Below are 18,861 nucleotides of genomic sequence, written 5' to 3' on the forward strand. Positions count from 1 at the left end.
TGAAAAATGGATACAGCCGATGCTTTGATGGAGGAGAAGAAATTGTTGGCGGAAGGGAAATATCGTAATTATATGTCAAATATTGATAAAGCGTTACGAAACTTTGAATATTCAAGCGAATGGGCTGACCTTATATCAGCGCTTGGCAAGCTTAGCAAGGTAAAATGAACATATGCTGATCGTACATACATACATAAGTCATAATGATATTTGGTGAATCGTCAATTCAAATGTATTAAAGAGGAAGTCATATGTAAACAATGGAATGCATTGCAAATATTTATTTGCTTGACAGTTGGCTAAAAGTATTGTGCAAATTAAATATAGATAAATGTGCAGATAATTTACAACTGACTCATACACAGTTATTTATTTATATGCTTAAAGATAAAAAGCGGCAATATTGATAATAAAACGTGCTTCACGAAAGCTTGAAATATATTACATTGCTTTTGTGATTACCCCCTTTATTGATAAATAGCTTCAAACTATATTTTATTTTGTTGGATGAGTAATAAATTTTAAGGCAAAACAGCTGGTAGTTAAATATATCATACATGCTGCTAGTAGTTATAAGTATAGTACTTCTTTTTATACCCTAACCGGGGTATATTATGTAAGCCACGAAGTTTTTAACACGCAGAAGGAAACGTCGCAGACCATTTAAAATACATATGAAAATGTTCAGCATACCGAGCAGAATCGATTTAGCCATGTCCGTGTGTCTGAATATAGGCGACTAAGCCAGTAGAGTTTTTCAGATATCGATTTGAAATTTTGCACATGTACTTTCCTTATCAAGAAGCTGCTCTTTTGAAACTAGACAACCACATTATATTTTCGGTGCAGCTGAAGTTAACGTTTTTCTTGTTTATGATAAAGTGTGGTCAAATTAAATTAATTACTGACCACATCCTCACACTCTCTACACTGACGCATCAGAAGTAAAAATAAAAGCGTGAATAAATATTGATTGATACGAATTAAATGTATTATTAATTGTTGATGGAAATTATTATAAGTAAAGTTTATTTCTTAAAATTTGGTCTGCTTACAACATTGGGTCACTGAGCCTTCTACGTGATTCTTATCAGTTCACACGTTTAAGGTTTTTTACAACCATTTATGCAAGCGATAAAGAATTTCTTTGTTTTCAAATTAAATTTGGTACTTTACGAAAATGAGCGGTGATAAGTGAGAAAAAAATCAGGGAAACAAGTTAAAGGTCAACAAAGTGCTGTTACTACGTACAGATGCATACACGTATGTTCATTATTTGGGCTGTTAAAATTCAACATATATACACATAAAAATTACTGATAAAAATGTCTGTGCCCTTTGCTGTGGTTTCTAATTATTTTTTCAACGATAATTGTTTTATAATTACATATGCGGACATGTGTGCATGTAAATTACCATTAATCGTATTATAATTTCTGGACTTGGAAATTTTATCAGTCATTCAACTAAAATAATAGACATATTTATGTATATATTTTATACACATTACTCTGCAGGCAATATCCGGAAATACACAATACCAAGTAATACCGCGACGCATAAAAATCTCAAAACGTTTGGCGCAATGCATGCATCCAGCACTGCCATCTGGTGTGCATTTAAAAGCACTGGAGACCTACGATGTTATCTTCGGCAAAACAGGCGCAGAGCGCTTGGCGCAAGAGCTTTTCATATACAGGTTCGTTGCATTGACTTTACATCATATAAATTATTATAATGCAGACACATCTATATTTTCTTATTTTTCAACCAGCGCCGGTCTCTTCCCACTACTCGGTTATGCGGCAATGAATGTGCGTCCCGCACTTTTGGGCATTTATGAGACCTACTTTGTGCCACTGGGCGATAAACTACGTCCAGCGCTTAGTGGCTTTCTCAGCGGTGTACTGCCTGGCTATGAGAATGGCTTAGATCATTTCGATCGCACCAACTCGCTGCTTACGCAAGTCTGCACCGCCGTCAATCCAACACACTTTTACACCGTGCTCTGGGAATGTATGGCAACAAATGCTTCAATACGTTTGCCTGCTGTCACCTATCTACTTGAACACTTCAACAAACGATTGAGCATGCAGGAACAAGTATTTATTATGGGACACAATCGTGATATTATGATGTCCGGTCTATGCGCTTGCCTCAATGATAGCGTCATTTTAGTACAACGTAATACCTTAGAATTTCTACTACTTGGCTTTCCCATGCATACCATCTACCTAACCGAAGCGGATCTCATCAAATTGGTTACGAATGGTTTGAATACAATACTACGACGTGATATGTCACTTAATCGACGTTTATATTCGTGGTTGCTTGGCAGTGAGGTGGCTAAGAATTCGCCCACTTATGACACAGCCTCTCTAGATGGCGCACCCGCCGAGACGGAAACATATTTTGAGAAGCATTCGAAACATATTGTCATAAAATCTTTAATATGTACACTGAAATTCAGTTTGGAGAGCAATCCAGTAGATGTGAAGCCATATCGTATAATGGTGTCACTCTTGGATAAAGCGGAAATCGGTAGCGCTGTGCTAGACCATGTGCTCTGCGATATTATACGCACGATGTCGTTGTCGAGCAGCAGCAATGCGGAGGTGGTCAAGTCAGCCAATCTGTTATTCGCCACATTCGACCCAGTGTATATTTGGAGTTTCATGACGAGCATGTATGACAAGTCGTGCAAGAAGGTGAGTAAATGATAGTGTTTGTTCAAGAACCTTTTCGGTTTGTGACGTATTTTCAACATAACCTATATTTTTTAAATATTTATTTTAATGTTCGTTATTTTTCAGACCAACAAATCGATGAGTCGCTCACAATCGAGAGGCAAATTATCACGCAGCATTTCGCGCAACAGCAATGAAACGAAGTTTCAATGTGAAGTCGGCTCTGGTGATCCTAGTCTGGTGGAAATATGCTATCTAACCGAATTTTTACTTGAAACCATCTCCTTGGAAATGTACAATGAAACGACGCGCATTTATTTGCCAAAAGTATTTCTAGCTATCACACAGATGCTCACCATACACCTAGATAATATAAATAGTGACGAAGTAAATGCTTCGTTGAAACTTTGCATGAAAATTGTTTCACGCGTGCAGCCCATGATTACGTAAGTAAACTCTATGAAACCTAAAAAAATATATATTTCAAAAACTGTTTATTTTTTTTTTTTTCTTTTCCTACACACAGTAGCCCCATAAAGCTTGTACCGCGCACCAATCACGGCTACTATTCATCGTCCGATGAGAAAGCTGGCAACGCCAACAAAAGTGTGCTGAAGAACACATCGATTGCGCAAGTTGCTGGCGCTATGTATGCGTTGGAGAAGAGCAAATCCGATTCCAAGTTAAATCATTTCTCCGGTGACGACAGCAATGGCATGTCTCAGCATGGCAAACATAAGGGCGGTTACGCACATAGCGCTTACTCAGAGCCGCCAATGCGGCGTTCGAACTCCAATCAACATATGGAGCGCAAAAGTCCGAAGAAGAAGAAGGCCAAATCAACATCGAAGCTATCTGAACTGGACAAAGAGGTTTGAAATGCAACAAATTATACGCAAATATTCCTAAATTAAAGTAAAATATTTTTTTGCACATACAGATTTGCCCCGACACCGGACAAATTATCGAGCCACAATCCTCCTCAGACTTGGACACGCCATTGAGCATTAAAAAATTAAAATCAAAAGCCACAAAACCGTATATGCGCATACGCACCAGTCCCAAGAAGACGCGTCCCAAGGACATCGCACTCAGCGGACCCAAATCGCTCGATCCAGCTTTACTGCAAACCAAGGACGAAACTGATGATTTGCCAAAGAGCGCACCGGCCACCGAGCAGTTGGCCAAAGATCGTGTGGAGGAATTGATTTTCGACTATAACGACGCTAACGCCAACAACGAAGAAGAATTCTCAATACTAGAAAAATGCATTAGACAATATGAGATTTTCTTCGAACTCTATTTGACACGTCACGTGTTGCAAATTAAACGCGCCACTGCCGTGGACGAAGAGAAATGTCGCATTAAAGTCGAAGTAGAACGCGAACAGCCGCTTAGTGTGGAGCACATTTTCCAAAATGAGCAGATCTATGAAGACGCAAGCCCCGAAAGGCTCCTAGAGATCGAGCGACTCTTTGACACGCTACGCGTCAATGTAATGAGTCGCTCCAAACAGCTGCACAGCCTACTAAATCGCTCCTTGGGACACACGGCGGCCACAGGCACTGACTCGACCACCAGCGATGCGAGCGATGATGGCGACGAAGCGCAAATCACTTGCGATGACAGAACCGAACAACGCATACAAGCGCTCATGGATCTACGTGTATCGAATAGTTTGCGTGGCGCCATCAAATTGGCAGCGAATTTGCTCGTTGAAATGTCCACATTCCCCAATTGCAATAAGAATATTGTGCTGGATAAGAATGACAAAGAAATACCGAGTTGGTTGAAGGTGCTCTGTCTGGTTACGGCGTACACACAAAGCGACAAGGAAATGCAGATAGCAGCGATAACGACGCTCTTCGATTTAATAAGGTATGAAAAACTTCATTTACACTGAAACAACAACTAATAACAACTCCACTCTTTTCCAGCCTATTAAAGTCGCAAATCGAACACACCACCAGCCCCGGTGTGACCTTCGTGGTGATGCTGCCGCTGCTCAAATTTGGTCACGTCAGCTATATTGAACACAAAACGCGCATCTTCCAGCTGATCACCTCTGTACTGTGGAATTACCTGGGCGAACCGGGTGTTGATCCAGCGCAGATCACATCGCTGCTCTATCAGCTGCACAACTGCTTGGAGAGCGGCCTGGTGGAGACCATCATCGGCAATCGCATGTATGCGCATAGCATGCATCAGCAATTTGCCGCCGCCGATGCCTTGGCCGCTGCCAGCTGGGGCGAACAATACAGCAGTATGTTGCCGCAAACTGCACTACGTAATTACCGTTACGATCGCGCACGTGATGTGCAATTGGTGTGTGCTTCACCAGCGCGTCCAGTAGCGCGCGCAGCAATCGAACAGCTCAAAGAGAGCGAATCGAAGAGTTTTCGCAAGTTTGAGCTGCTCTGGCATTTGGGACGTGACAAGCAGCCCTCGAAGGGTTTCGAAAAAACGCTGCTAAAGGTATTGGATACGTTGGCGCTGCCGCAATATATGTCTGTGCGCACTTGTGTCACCAAATGGTTGCAGTCCGCTTTGCTGCGCGGCGATTTGCCGCGTCTCATTAAGCCGCTCTACAAAATACTACTCGGTCCGCAGACGAAGCGTATTAGCATTATGCATTTGCACGTGCTGGAGCAGGAGCGCGGCGAAGAGGGTAATGGACAAGCTAAGGCGAGCGACAAGCTACAGTTGGGCGGCGCGCAGAGCGACAATTCGCTGGAACGTGATATTTATGCCATCAGTTCTGAGTATGGCAACATTAAGTATCACATGGACACCTCCAGCAACAAGAAACGCAGTCCCATACGTAGTTTCCACAAGAAGATTTTCGGTGTAGCTTTGAGTAGCAAAAATAAAACATCGAATTTTTTGAGCGACAAAACACCCACACAAACTATACCCGCTGCAGAAATACCAGACGCCACCATAGGACTCATAGTCAATCCGCTGGACAACTCGCCGGACTTTGATGATGCCGAAGACAATGAGACCGAGTGCGAAATGCACGAATTGACCTCGAAAAGTGAGGCACATTCCACAGCAAAGCCAGCAGAGCAGTCACAAAGCGTGAAGAGCGCAGTTGAAGATGACGATGCTGCCGAAGAGGAGGACGATGATAAGGAGGAGTTGGACGCGCATGATTTCGAACACGACTACACAGATGACTCGGAGAGCAGCATGTTCGATTCGGAATCGGAAAATCGCGAAACCAGCGTAGAGAAGGACGACAGCCTGACGATCAGCTCCAGTGCTGGTGTCCTTAGTAATGGCAATACCGGTGTGGGCGGCAATCTCAAACGTTTCGTCGGCGACTGCGAACGCGTAACTGAGTTACTTTCGCAGCACGAACGCACGAAGAATCGCAAAACGTACCGACTAACGCGCGAAAAGACACCCGGTGATTCGAGCTTAGCTTCGGTCACGTCAACAACCGACGAACATTCTTCACTGGGCGCGCCAACACACATTTCTAGTATACTAGATGACTCGGCGCATGCAGCCGATGAATACTTCAGCGCCAACAATGGTAGTGCCAACGAAAGCGCCGCGACAGAGACCACACTCAAATATGTAGTAGCGCCAACGTCCGCGCAACCAATCGATACACCACCACAGACACAGCAACAACATAACGCGGGCAACGGCAAGCATAAGCGCGCGCATGGCACAACAAAACTGCATAAGAAGAAACATGTCGCGGGCAAAAAGTCGCCTGGTGGCAGTGATAAGAAACGCATGAGCTGCATTTCGAAGACCTCAACGGACAGCAACAATAGCTACTCTGGACTGGCCGGGCCGCACAGTCTGCAGGAGGAGCCCATTACATGCAATTCGCTGCAAAGCGACGACGATGATGAGGAGCTTTACGAATCGCGCTCACAATCCAATTCGCTCACAACCGCCTCCACTATAAATGTGGAGGATAAACGACGCACGCTTAGTTTGGAGACAAGTCAGAAGCCCAGCCAACCGAAATCCGAGTGGGCGCTCACACAGGAAACACTGGAGAAGAGCAAACAGAATTTGCAGATTTTACGTCAAAATGCCGCCGCCGCTCAACAGCAGCAACAAAACGGCAACGCTGGGGGCGATGCGGGCAGTAAACGTTCATCAATGAAAAGCGCCAATTCAAGCATAAGCGCAGGCGATACATCCGCGCGCCTAGCCACTGACCAAATGCCCACCTACTACCAGCATATGCTGATATATGCAAGCGGCGCTTACGACACCAAGCAAACGTTGTACGCATTCCAAACGCTACGCAACATCATCACCTGTGACACACGCACTTTCCTCTGTCTGTCCATCACCACCTCCGTGGCCAGTGGCACGCTGAAACAGCTGCTGATACGCCATCGCAAATGCATGCAGGGCAAGGGCTTCACGGGCAGCATCAATAACACCGAGTACGCGCAGAGCTATCGCGCCTGCATGCATCTGGAGGTGTTGGTCACAATTTGTCTCTATTATGCGCGCGGCTTCTTCCATCATGAGGCGCGCTATGCGGACAGCGCTGCCGATGCACCCAACGCCGAAGATGTTATGGGCAATTGCCGCGTGCAGTTGGAGAGCGTTGAACTGCTGTCGCTTATATGCGCCGAGCTAATTGATATTGTGCGCGGCATGGGCAAGGGACTGGCCTATTACATTGCCGACTTGATGGCACGTTGCAAACTACAAAAAGTAATACTACATTGTCTCAACGCATCGGTGAGCATGTTTAGCGGCCAACAGCGCCAGCAGAAACAACGCGTATCCGATACGCTGTCTGCGCGCATACTGAGCTTCAACAATCCCCAAGACGATCAATTGCACGCCGAATCGCTGCAATTACAGCTGTTGCGCCTACTCATGTCTGTGATAAAACTTGAATATGAAGTGCAGCTGCTGAAGCAAGAGAACAGTGGGTCGAACGCAAACGGCGCTGGTAGCAGCAAGGAAGATACCTCCGGTAATATATCGCCGACGCGTCTCACCAACATTGCGGGCGAAGCAAGCGCCACGAATGTCAAATACTTGCCCAACTGTCTGATCAGTCAGCAGCCAATGTTTCTGGCAGCGGTGCTAAGCGCGCTACAGAATGATCAGTTGCGGCATCTACACCGCAACTGGACCGATCTGGTGACTGCATCGCTGAATTGCTTTAGCTGCGGCTCGCTAACGAACATCGTCATCAGCGTCGTACATCAGCTTTGTCACAATATTGATCGCATAGCGAAATTGTCTTTGAAGGAGCAGAGTGGCTTTCCGCCAGACTACGTTGTCTCCCAGCTAGAAGCCATTACCATACTCTGTCACTACTGTCTACTCGACAACACACAACAGACCACGCTCTCACACCTCTTCAACCAGGCCTATCCACAAACGAGCGTCTCCGCGCAGAGCTCCAATACCGGCCAACTACTCAACAGCATTGTACATTCATTCCTGTCCAGCGCTGCTGCGGCCGCTGCCGCCACATCACAATCCTCGGAAGCGCAGGCGCCACGCAATCCTCAACTGCTAGCTGCGCGCAATGCCGTGCTTTCACATCTCTCGCGCATCGTTACGAGCGTTGCGGCTGTGTGGGACAGTGAATTGGGTCAAGTGCGTCCGGTCAAGCAACAGCTAATGGAATTCCTATCGCCGGTGTCGCTACACCATGGCGCGAATTTCCTTGCAGCCGTCGCCGTTACCTGGCAAGAGCGCGGTGAAGCGTATGCCAAACGCGCCAAACCGCTCTCTTCACTCAGCATACCCGAACAGTATCAACGCAATTCGGCGCCACAGGCGTGCGCCGAACAGTTGAGTCTCGTTACGCTGGTCTCCAGCATACGGGTCATGCCGATGGACTCGTTCGTGCAGACATTACATCAAGTGGTGCGCAATCCGCCGCCCATACATCGACCACCCGTGCACCTCACCATCGAAGTGAGCGCCTTAGAATTATTCTATTTTTACATGAAATCCGCACCTGCGCCACAACTTGGCGATTCGTGGAGCTCTCTATTAGCGCTATTGCGCGATTGTCTCAACCTCACACCAGCCGCACAGTTTGTGTTGCTCATGTTGCTCAATGAGTTCGTGCAACGTTGTCCGCAAATGCCGTTCCCCGACAAAAAGGACATACGTGACTTGCATGACGTCACCGCGCGGCTGGTCGACTCGCTGTCGAATGTGGCTGGCTCGTGTTTGGAGCAAACCACTTGGTTGCGTCGTAACCTCGCCGTCAAAGAGGACATCTCGCCGATAACCTCGGAGGGTAGTCTACGCGATAGCATCGGTGGCCAACAGCAACAGTATGCCGTGCAAGCGCAAAGCGTTTTAGCGGCCACCTTAGCTAATTTGTTGGATGTGGCGTATGGCTCGCAGGAGAAGGATAAGGTGGTGAATATTATAACGACGTTGTTGTACAACATTACGCCATACCTGAAAAATCACACGGCGCGCAATGTGCCCTCCTTCTATGCCTGCTCCAGTCTGTTGGCCAGCCTTAGTGGTTATCAGTATACGCGCAAGGCGTGGCGCAAGGACATGCTCGACTTGTTGCTGGATAATTCCTTCTTCCAGTTGGATATTTCCTCGCTACCTTTCTGGAAGCAAATTATGGATAGTCTGATGACCTACGACAATACAACATTCCGCGAACTGATGAGTCGGGTGTCGCTCACGCAAACCGGCAGTTTGAACATCTTCACGTCGCGCGAGCAGGAATACGAGCAGCGCTCAATGTTGTTGAAGCGTTTGGCCTTTGTGATATTCTGCAGTGAATTCGATCAGTACCACAAGTATATGCCCGAAATACAAGGTGAGTTTCGTTTAATGAATGAGTTGATATTTCGTGGAATTTGTGATTGCCTACATTTAGGGTTCTTTCGGTTGATTGAAAGTTTTGAAAAAATTTTGTCTTCTGTTTTGATGATTTGGCAGCTCCTTAAATGTATGCAGTGCTTATTTTTGAATTTTTGAAAATGTTGCATACTTTTAGGCGCTTTGTAGGCAGTGTTTATATGAATTTAAAATGTCTCAAAACCGATTGCTATTGCCCTTATTAATCCTCAACCACTTATCTCATGAACATTTCTAAATTAAATAAACTAATTTCTTCTGCAGAACAACTAGCCAACAGCTTACGCCTTCTCTCCATGGTGCCCTCCGTTCAAGCAGCTGTTTTCCTTTGCTTCCGTGTGCTCCTGCTGCGCATGTCAGCCGATCACGTGACATCCTTGTGGCCCATTATCATCGCCGAGATGGTACATGTGTTCTTGGCCATGGAGCAAGAGTTGAAATCCGATGGCGAGGACTTAAGGTGAGCTTTTCTCGGTATAATAAAAAACAATCATTTTAATTATTGTTGCTACTTGTTACAAACGACAGCCAACAAATGCGTTTACTCTCCGGCATGGATGTTTCATGGTCATCGAATTCCTCCAGCAATGGTTTGAGTTCACAAAATCAAGTCACACACTGGCGTTCGGTGCAACTGGAAGCGTCGAAGCTGCTGGAATTGGGCTGCGTGCTGCCGGCGACCAATTTGCCACATTTCCAAATGTATCGTTGGGCCTTCGTGGGCACCGAATTCGATGTGCACGAGGAGGTGCCGATTATGAATGGCAGCAGTGATGAGCTGACGACGACTGCCACACTGCCGACGACAATCTATGTGCCGCACATAAGACGCATCGGCCGACTGATGGACATGAAGTATGCAGTGCACTCGCCGGTAAGACTCGCAAAGGCATTTTAAGCTCATAAGTTTGTATTTATATACATATTTTTGCTTTGCAGACCAACAACGTAAAACGTGGCCGCCACTTAATGCTCACCTTCCAGCAAATTCATTCTCTCCAAGATCTATACGGTTTCTTCTCAACACTGAGCGTCAATTGCCCGAACCCACACAATCACGCCGATATCGATAAGGAGGTCGCCAGCTGTTTGGCCGAAATTGAAAATGTGCTTGCTAAGGATTTTCTGGAAAAGATGCCGACCAGCACGACGCCTAGGTGAAAGTTAGTGACGGCGATCCGTGAAGTTGCCGGCGAACTGGAGTCGAGCGGTAGCGCTTTCAGCAGTCGCGTCACCGCGGCTTGTCACTTCAAACTATTGCATTATCACAACCAGCAGCAGCACCACCAGCAACAGTCGACGCATGCAGAGACGAGCTACACGCTTAGCAATAGTCACAGCACCATAACAACAACAACTAAAAAAAGTAATTTCCCATTCTATGTTTGAGTAAAGGCCAGCAGCAGTTGGAAGACAAGAAGAAGAACGCAGGCGGTTAAAGCATATAGTGTTAGAATAACGGTGAATATTTGCGTCAAGCAGTGTGGAAGGAGGGAACATAAATGTATTAAAGCAAACGTAACGGACCACAATTTTAATGACTTTTAAGCTAAATGGCTATTAAGAAGAAAAATACACACACATACATACACACTTATACCTACCAATATTAACGCCCTGTATTTATATAATTAATTACTATTAGCTAATATGCGAAAAGAGAAAAGAAAGAAAACAACAATTATTATAAAAAAAATGCGAAAAATGGCGTAATTGCGCATGCGCTGCATTATTATGATATACTTATACATACCTACATTAAATACATGCATACATATAAAGAAAAAAATATATATAAAAAGTACATACACACATACATGCATAGAGTGTTGTTTCGAGTTTTTGCTCAGTAGTGTAAAATTGTTGGCAATGCAAAGGCCACAGCTTACTATTTGAATGATAGAATTTTAACACGAAGAGAAATTGACGAAACAGATAGATGTAATAAATGTATTGAGGATGATAATGATGAAGAAGAAAATGATGATGATTATGTTGAAGAAGATGATGATGAAGTATTATGATGACGATGGAAAAGAAAATGATGATGATGAAAAAAAGAAGATGATGATGATGAAAAAAAAGAAAATGATGAAGATGAAAAAAAGAAGATAAAGATGATGAAAAAGAAGATGATAATGATAATGAAAAAGAAGAAAATGATGAAGATGAAAAAAAGGGGATAATGATGATGAAAAGGAAGAAGATGATGATGATGATGAAAAAAAGAAGATAATGATGATGACGATATAAACGATGATGGTGATAATGAAGAAGAAAAAGATTATGATAATGTTGAAAAAGAAGCAGAAGAAAATGATAATGATGTTTAAGCAGATGACGATGATAAATGATGTAACGTGTACAATAAAGTAGCTGAAAGACGGATGGTGTCAATGTTGGTGTTGGTGTTGGCGGTGTAGTTTGCAATGAATCACAAATATAAACAAAAACAAAAAAACATGCATTCAAAACAACCCCTCGCCACCCCCATTGCCTCATCAACTGTCACTGTGTGCAATTATGTTTGTTAAATAAAAACTTTGTGTATTCAATTGTCTGTAGTCTGTGCTATTGTGCGGTCTGCAAGTGCTGCTTATGGCTGCAGGAGTGTCTAGCAAGTGCATGTGAGTATCGTTGACCGCTTAGTGAGCACTGTTAACCTTTGCCATCTGCAATTACAAGGCAATACTAACGCAAATACGCTGTGTAGGCGTGCAATTATTTATTGCCGAGTATTTGTCAACGCAACAAATGCAATAAATATTTGTATATGTGTATGTGGGGAGTATTCCATACTTACTGGGTATATGATATTACATAAAAACAAGAAAAAATGTTAAACAGTTGCACCGTTGCCATGGTAATCATCGTAAGTTATTACTTCTACATAAAATGGTATAAAAAGATCTTTACTCTGATTTTGATCAGCCAGTTTGAATGACAGCTGTTTTAGCGCCGCAGCCAATGCAAGAATGCCGCTTAAGACTGTTTTCCACAAACTAGTCATAAGCTTCGGATTGGAAGGCCTGAAGTGTCCTGGCGCCCCAAAAGCCATTCGCTAGACCGTTCGACACCTTCGACGCATTTGGTGAATGTAGGGTTCTCCGCTACGTTGTCAAGCATTTCGTTTATGACCTCTACGCGACGCTTTTTTTTTACAAACTATTCAGGTATTTTAGTACGAGTCTGACACGCTTCATAGCCGAAATATGTTTAGTCGATCAATAGGAGATGCTGAGATCCTCTTCTCTATGATGCCAAGGTGACTATTTTCAAACACTGTTTCTTTAACGTTTTCGATGTGGATTAACGACTACAAAGAGTTAGGGTTTCGATGATTTCATGACCTTGTATGACTGAATGCTTTGTGCCCGTGATAAAGTAGATTCCCTAAAACATTTCTGCAGGAATTCTTACAACTACGTAGCTGTGGCCATCTGGCCGATGGAACAGAAAATATCAAAACTATGGAGATCAAATTTCAACGAATATGAAAAAGCTTGTAACAATCTAAGAAAAAAATTTATCGAGTTGATTTGTGCGTACAGTTTAAGTCTATGGTACATGCCCCACTGAGTTGAGGGAGTCTATAATATAACCCCAAACGAGCTACACACTCTGGGTTGACAATACGTCATAGTAAAGTACTCTAAAGAAAGATGAAAAGAGAGTGAGAGAGATATGTATGTGACTTCTCAATCTTCTTCTTTATTGGCATAGACTCCGCTTACACGGTAATAGCCTAGTTTAGAACAGCTGGTCAATTGTTCTTCCCTTTCGCTGTTTGGCGCCTATTGGTGATTCAAAGAGGAGCCAGGTCCTTTTCCCTCTAGTCGCTCGAAGTTCGTCTTCCTTTTCCTCTGCTTCCCCCGGCGGGTACAGAGCTGTAGTGTTTCCATCCATTCGGACGACATGACCTAGACAGTGTAGCTGCTGTCTCTTAATTCGTCGAACTACATATGTCAATGTCGTCGTATATCCATACAGCTCATCTTTCCATCGAATGCGATATTCGCCGTTACCAATACCAAAATAACCATAAATGTTCCCTTTGACCTTGTCTCGAAAATTCGAAATGCCGTCTCACCAGATGTTGTCGTCGTCCATGCCTCTGCACCAAATAGCATAATGTGAGTGACTTTGTTCGTAGAAAGAGGATTTTACGTCTCTATTGCCTAATCAGTCCCAAAGTAGCACCTGTTGACTAGAGTTATTCTGCGATGTCGAGGCTGACATTGTTGTTACAAGATAGACGGAATCATCTACGACTTCGAAGTTATGACTGTCAACAGTGACGTGGGAGCCAAGTCGCGAATTAGATTACCGCTTGTTTGATGACAAGAGATATTTCGTCTTGTCCTCGTTCACAACCAGACCCATACGCTTGGCTTCCTTATTCAGTCGGCGCGAATGTTGGGACCAATATTATCGGCGTACGCCAGCAATTGTATACACTATTCTGATCTGCAGCTCAGATTAATTTCTCCAGGAGTAGATTGAAGTAGTCGCACTATAGGAAGTCGCCTTGTCTGAAACCTCGTTTGGTATGGAACGGCTCTGGAATGTCGGAGTCGATTCAGGATAAGTTGGGGTTTAACCTGGTACAGTATCTAGAACAAAGCTCTTCGTTTCCAATGTGTGGTGAGAAGAAGCGGAGAAGATTTTAATGGCTGTGAGTGCATGTCTAAAGTTTCTTGCGTCCGGAGTCTGGTCGGCGTATTGTTTTATGTCGTCGACAAAGTTGAGGAATATGAAAAATTAATGCAGTGAGACATACTGAAGACGAATGACAAACATACAATTGAGGAAAGCCAGAACAGGGCAGAATCTAAACGTATAACGAACTCACCAGGCGAACGGAGGCAATTTTAAAATTATATTAGCTACAAACTTGCGACTAAAAATTTAAATTTTCATAGAAAAAATTGTAAATGGACATCGCCTATGGCTTATTTTGCCTCAGTAATTAAAACGATCTCATGTTTTGTATGTATTACATATATGTATATGTATGTATGTATGTTTCTAAATATAACACATCAGATACACTAATAAGGCTTCCCAGCGCATGACTTAATTTATATGTTTTCTCGCTTTCCCGCTTAAAAGCGATTAAAAAGAAGATGCTGTAGCGAATGATTTCATAGACGTTGCTAGCGAAGGTTAACCGCTGATGAAGTCACGACGAGTACACCCTGTAAATGGTGGAAAGAATTTGCATAGTGAATCAGCAACGACGGCGACTGCGAAACTGCGTGAATTTCGCTTTAACTCGCAGCATCAGAACTATACACAAAGATAAGCTCTAATATCAGCATGCAAAGCGAAGCTAGAGAGGAGCGGTTTGAACGGCAAATATTAGATTTCCAATAATTATTTAAATGCTTCACGGGAAATTATCTATAGGCTTTTTTGTTGTTGCTGCTTTTAGAAATGCTAGAACAGTCATATCCAATCTGTTCACGTCAAGGCACGCTCACGAAACAATCCACTTACCGACCAGTAAATTATGCAAAGAACGAGACAGTGAACTTTTATAAAAAAAAAACTTACGATTCTAAATAGAGCGTTTCTATAGAAATGTACGTATGAATATTTTATACAAATATTAGGGCAATTCAGAATCTGGTGCAAATGGTCTTGCATATTTGCAATTGCAAATTCGCTGTACATTTTGTTGCTTTCTTCTTCTTTATTGGCGTAGACACCGCTTACGCGATTCTTTTTTTCGCTACGCTTTCCTTCTCCCCTTGGTCCTTCCAACGGAGTGGAGGTCTACCTCTTCCTCTGCTTCCCCGGCGGGTACTGCGTCGAATACTTTCAGAGCTGGAGTGTTTTCGTCCATCCGGACAACACGACCTAGCCAGCGTAGCAGCTGTCTTTTAATTCGCTGAACTATGTCAATGTCGTCGTATATCTCGTACAGCTCATCGTACCATCGAATGCGATATTCGCCGTGGCCAACGCGCAAAGGACCATAAATCTTTCGCAGAACTTTTCTCTCGACAACTCGCAACGTCGACTCATGAGTTGTTGTCATCGTCCAGGCCTCTGCACCATATAGCAGGACGGGAATTATGAGTGACTTATAGAGTTTGGTTTTTGTTCGTCGAGAGAGGACTTTGCTTCTCAATTGGCTACTCAGTCCGAATTATCACCTGTTGTTAAGAGTTATCCTGCGTTGGATTTCCAGGCTGACATTGTTGGTGGTGTTTACGCTGGTTCCAAGATAGACGAAATTTTCTACGACTTCAAAGTTATGACTGTCAACAGTGACGTGACAGCCAAGTCGCGAGTGCGACGACTGTTTGTATATCATCGGTATACGCCAGCAGTTGTACACTCTTATAAAAGATTGTACCTGCTCGATTAAGTTCTGCAGCTCGAATTATTTTCTCCAGCAGCAGGTTGAAGAAGTCGCACGATAGGGAGTCACCTTGTCTGAAACCTCGTTTGGTATCGAACGGCTCGGAGAGGTCCTTCCCGATCCTGACGGAGCTTTTCGTGTTGCTCATCGTCAGTTTACACAGCCGTATTAGCTTTGCGGGGATACCAAATTCAGACATCGCGGCATAAAGGCACCTCCTTTTCGTGCTGTCGAAAGCAGCTTTGAAATCGACGAAGAGGTGGTGTGTGTCGATTCTCCTTTCACGGGTCTTTTCCAAGATTTGGCGCATGGTGAATATCTGGACGGTTGTTGATTTGCCAGGTCTAAAGCCACACTGATAAGGTCCAATCAGTTTGTTGACGGTGGGCTTTAATCTTTCACACAATACGCTTGATAGAACCTTATACGCGATGTTGAGGAGTCTTATCCCACGGTAGTTGGCGCAGATTGTGGGGTCTCCCTTTTTATGGATTGGGCATAGCACACTTAAATTCCAATCGTTGGGCATGCTTTCGTCCGACCATATTCTACAAAGAAGCTGATGCATGCTCCTTATTATTTCTTCGACGCCGTGTTTGAATAGCTCGGTCGGCAATCCATCGGCCCCCGCCGCTTTGTTGTTCTTCAAGCGGGTAATTGCTATTCGAACTTCTTCATGATTGGGCATTGGAACGTCTGCTCCATCGTCATCGATTGGGGAATCAGGTTTGCCTTCTCCTGGTGTTGTACGTTCACCGCCATTCAGCAGGCTGGAGAAGTGTTCCCTCCATAATTTAAGTATGATCTGGGCATCGGTGACTAGATCACCTTTGGGGGTTCTACAAAAGTATGCTCCGGTCTTGAAACCTTCTGTAAGCCGCCGCATTTTTTCATAGAATTTTCGAGCAATACCTCTGTCGGCCAGCTTATCAAGCTCTTCATACTCTTTCTTTCTTTTTCTGTCTGCAAATGCGTCTCGCTTCCCTCTTCAACTCTCGGTATCTATCCCATCCCGCACGTGTTGTGGTCGATGGTATCGTTCCGAGGGAGGCAGTCTGTTTTCTCTCTGCTGCGACACGGCACTCCTCGTCGTACCAGCTATTCTTTTGCATTCTCCGAAAACCAATGGTTTCGGTTGCAGCTGTACGTAAGGAGTTTGGAATGCCGTCCCACAGTTCCCTTACACAGAGTTGTTGACGAGTGCTCTCAGAGAGCAGGAGTGCAAGCCGGGTAGAAAATCGTTCTGCTGTCTGTTGTGATTACAGCTTCTCGACGTCGAACCTTCCTTTTGTTTGTTGGCGTTCGTTTTTTGCTGCACAGAAGCGGGTGCGAATCTTGGCTGCAACAAGACAGTAGTCCGAGTCGATGTTAGGACCTCGGAGCGTATGCACGTCTAGAACACTGGAGACGTGTCTTCCGTCTATCACAACATGATCGATCTGGTTGGTTGCTTTTCGATCCGGAGACAGCCAGGTAGCTTGATGTATTTTCTTGTGCTGGAATCTAGTACTACAGATAACCATATTTCGGGCCTCGGCGAAGTCGATCAACCTCAACCCATTTGCGGATGTTTCGTCGTGGAGGCTGAATTTACCAACCGTAGTGCCAAAGAAACTTCTTTGCCACCTTAAAGTCGCTAAAGTCGCCAAGCACGATTTTGACATCGTGGCAGGGCAGCTCTCATAGGTGCGCTCCAAGCGGTCATAGAAGGCATCTTTGGTCACATCGTGCTTCTCTTCCGTCGGGGCGTGGGCGCAAATCAGCGATATGTTGAAGAACCTCACTTTGATGCTGATTGTGGCTAAACGTTCATTCACCGGAGTGAATGTTAGTACTCGGCGACGGAGTCTCTCTCCCACCACGAATCCCACACTAAACTTGCGCTCCTTTATATGCCCGCTGTAGTAAATGCCACAAGGACCTACTCGTCTCTGTCCTTGTCCCGTCCATCGCATTTCGTGGACGGCGGTGATGTCAGCCTTTGTCTTTACGAGGACATCAACCAGCTGGGCAGCGGCACGTTCCCAATTAAGGGACCGGACATTCCAGGTGCATGCCCTTAATTCGTAGTCCTTATTTCGTTTGCCATGGTGCTTGTTGAGGCTTGTTGCTTCCATTCATTGGGGGTGTTTTTTTTACGTGGCGGGTCCCAAACCCAGCGCACAACCCTGCGGAGGGAATGTTTCGCCTTCTCACTTTAGCTCGCCTTCAAACGGATGTTCTTAGGCTACCCAGAGGATACTTGGTCAAAGGCCGGAAGTCGTGAGCTGCTTGAGTTATAGTAAAAGAATCGTTTCTGGCCACTCCCAAGTGAATGGCGATCAGAGAACTTTCCTCACTTGCGTGAACTTCTACACATGACTCCATCATGCTTTTACACTAACAAAATGTACAGCGAATTTTCAATAGCAAATATGCAAAACCATTTGCACCAGATTATGAATTGCCCTATTGTTTTATTTTGAATGCCACGTTAGCTTCAGCTACATCTTAAAGGGTGTCTCGAAGGGATCTAATTGGGGTTGTCTTCTTAAGAGGTTATATTCACTCGTAACGCATATGATTTTTGAAGAGGCATTTTATTTAATAAAATAATAAAACTTGAACATTTACTGTACTGAATTTTAATGTACTTTAATAATCGGATTAATTTTCTAATTTTGGATTCCCTTGACTCTCTACCCTATTTTCAAGATGACCCCAGAGATTTCTCTGCTTAAAATTATCTCAAGTCCAGAAACAAAAAAATATTAGTTACAGATATGATCAAAGGACTGGGCCAAATTTTAATTTATTTTTTCTTGGCTTGAAAATCGAAATTGTTTCCAAAATCAAATTTTTTATTGCTTCGTTTATTACCTAACTGAAATATCTTAAAAGGCCATGTTAAAAATTCTAAATGATCGGATTAACCGTATCAAGAGGATAATAATACAGTTCAAGCAGGGTCGAAAATTATGT

General features: G+C 44.1%; 1 protein-coding gene across 1 annotated transcript; it reads left to right on the plus strand.

Annotated features, from left to right (window-relative positions):
• Positions 1-6: 6 nt before the first annotated feature.
• On the plus strand, positions 7-11,567 carry LOC120773030 (protein dopey-1 homolog). Its single transcript, XM_040101960.1, has 10 exons — positions 7-159; positions 1,518-1,699; positions 1,775-2,708; positions 2,814-3,133; positions 3,214-3,559; positions 3,628-4,565; positions 4,625-9,489; positions 9,795-9,990; positions 10,059-10,404; positions 10,470-11,567. The coding sequence occupies exons 1-10, from the start codon at positions 7-9 to the stop codon at positions 10,689-10,691; spliced, it is 8,502 nt and encodes a 2,833-aa protein (XP_039957894.1). The 3' UTR covers positions 10,692-11,567.
• The last annotated feature ends 7,294 nt before the right edge of the window (positions 11,568-18,861 follow it).

The sequence above is a fragment of the Bactrocera tryoni genome, chromosome 3 (genome assembly GCF_016617805.1).
Source record: "Bactrocera tryoni isolate S06 chromosome 3, CSIRO_BtryS06_freeze2, whole genome shotgun sequence".
Taxonomy (NCBI): domain Eukaryota; kingdom Metazoa; phylum Arthropoda; class Insecta; order Diptera; family Tephritidae; genus Bactrocera; species Bactrocera tryoni.

Excerpts from the sequence above, each read along its gene's own strand:
- LOC120773030 (XM_040101960.1), top strand. The coding sequence starts at position 7 with ATGGATACAGCCGATGCTTTGATGGAGGAGAAGAAATTGTTGGCGGAA. Across the intron at positions 2,709-2,813 it reads ATGACAAGTCGTGCAAGAAG|ACCAACAAATCGATGAGTCG; the intron begins GTGAGTAAATGA and ends GTTATTTTTCAG. Across the intron at positions 9,991-10,058 it reads TCCGATGGCGAGGACTTAAG|CCAACAAATGCGTTTACTCT; the intron begins GTGAGCTTTTCT and ends TACAAACGACAG.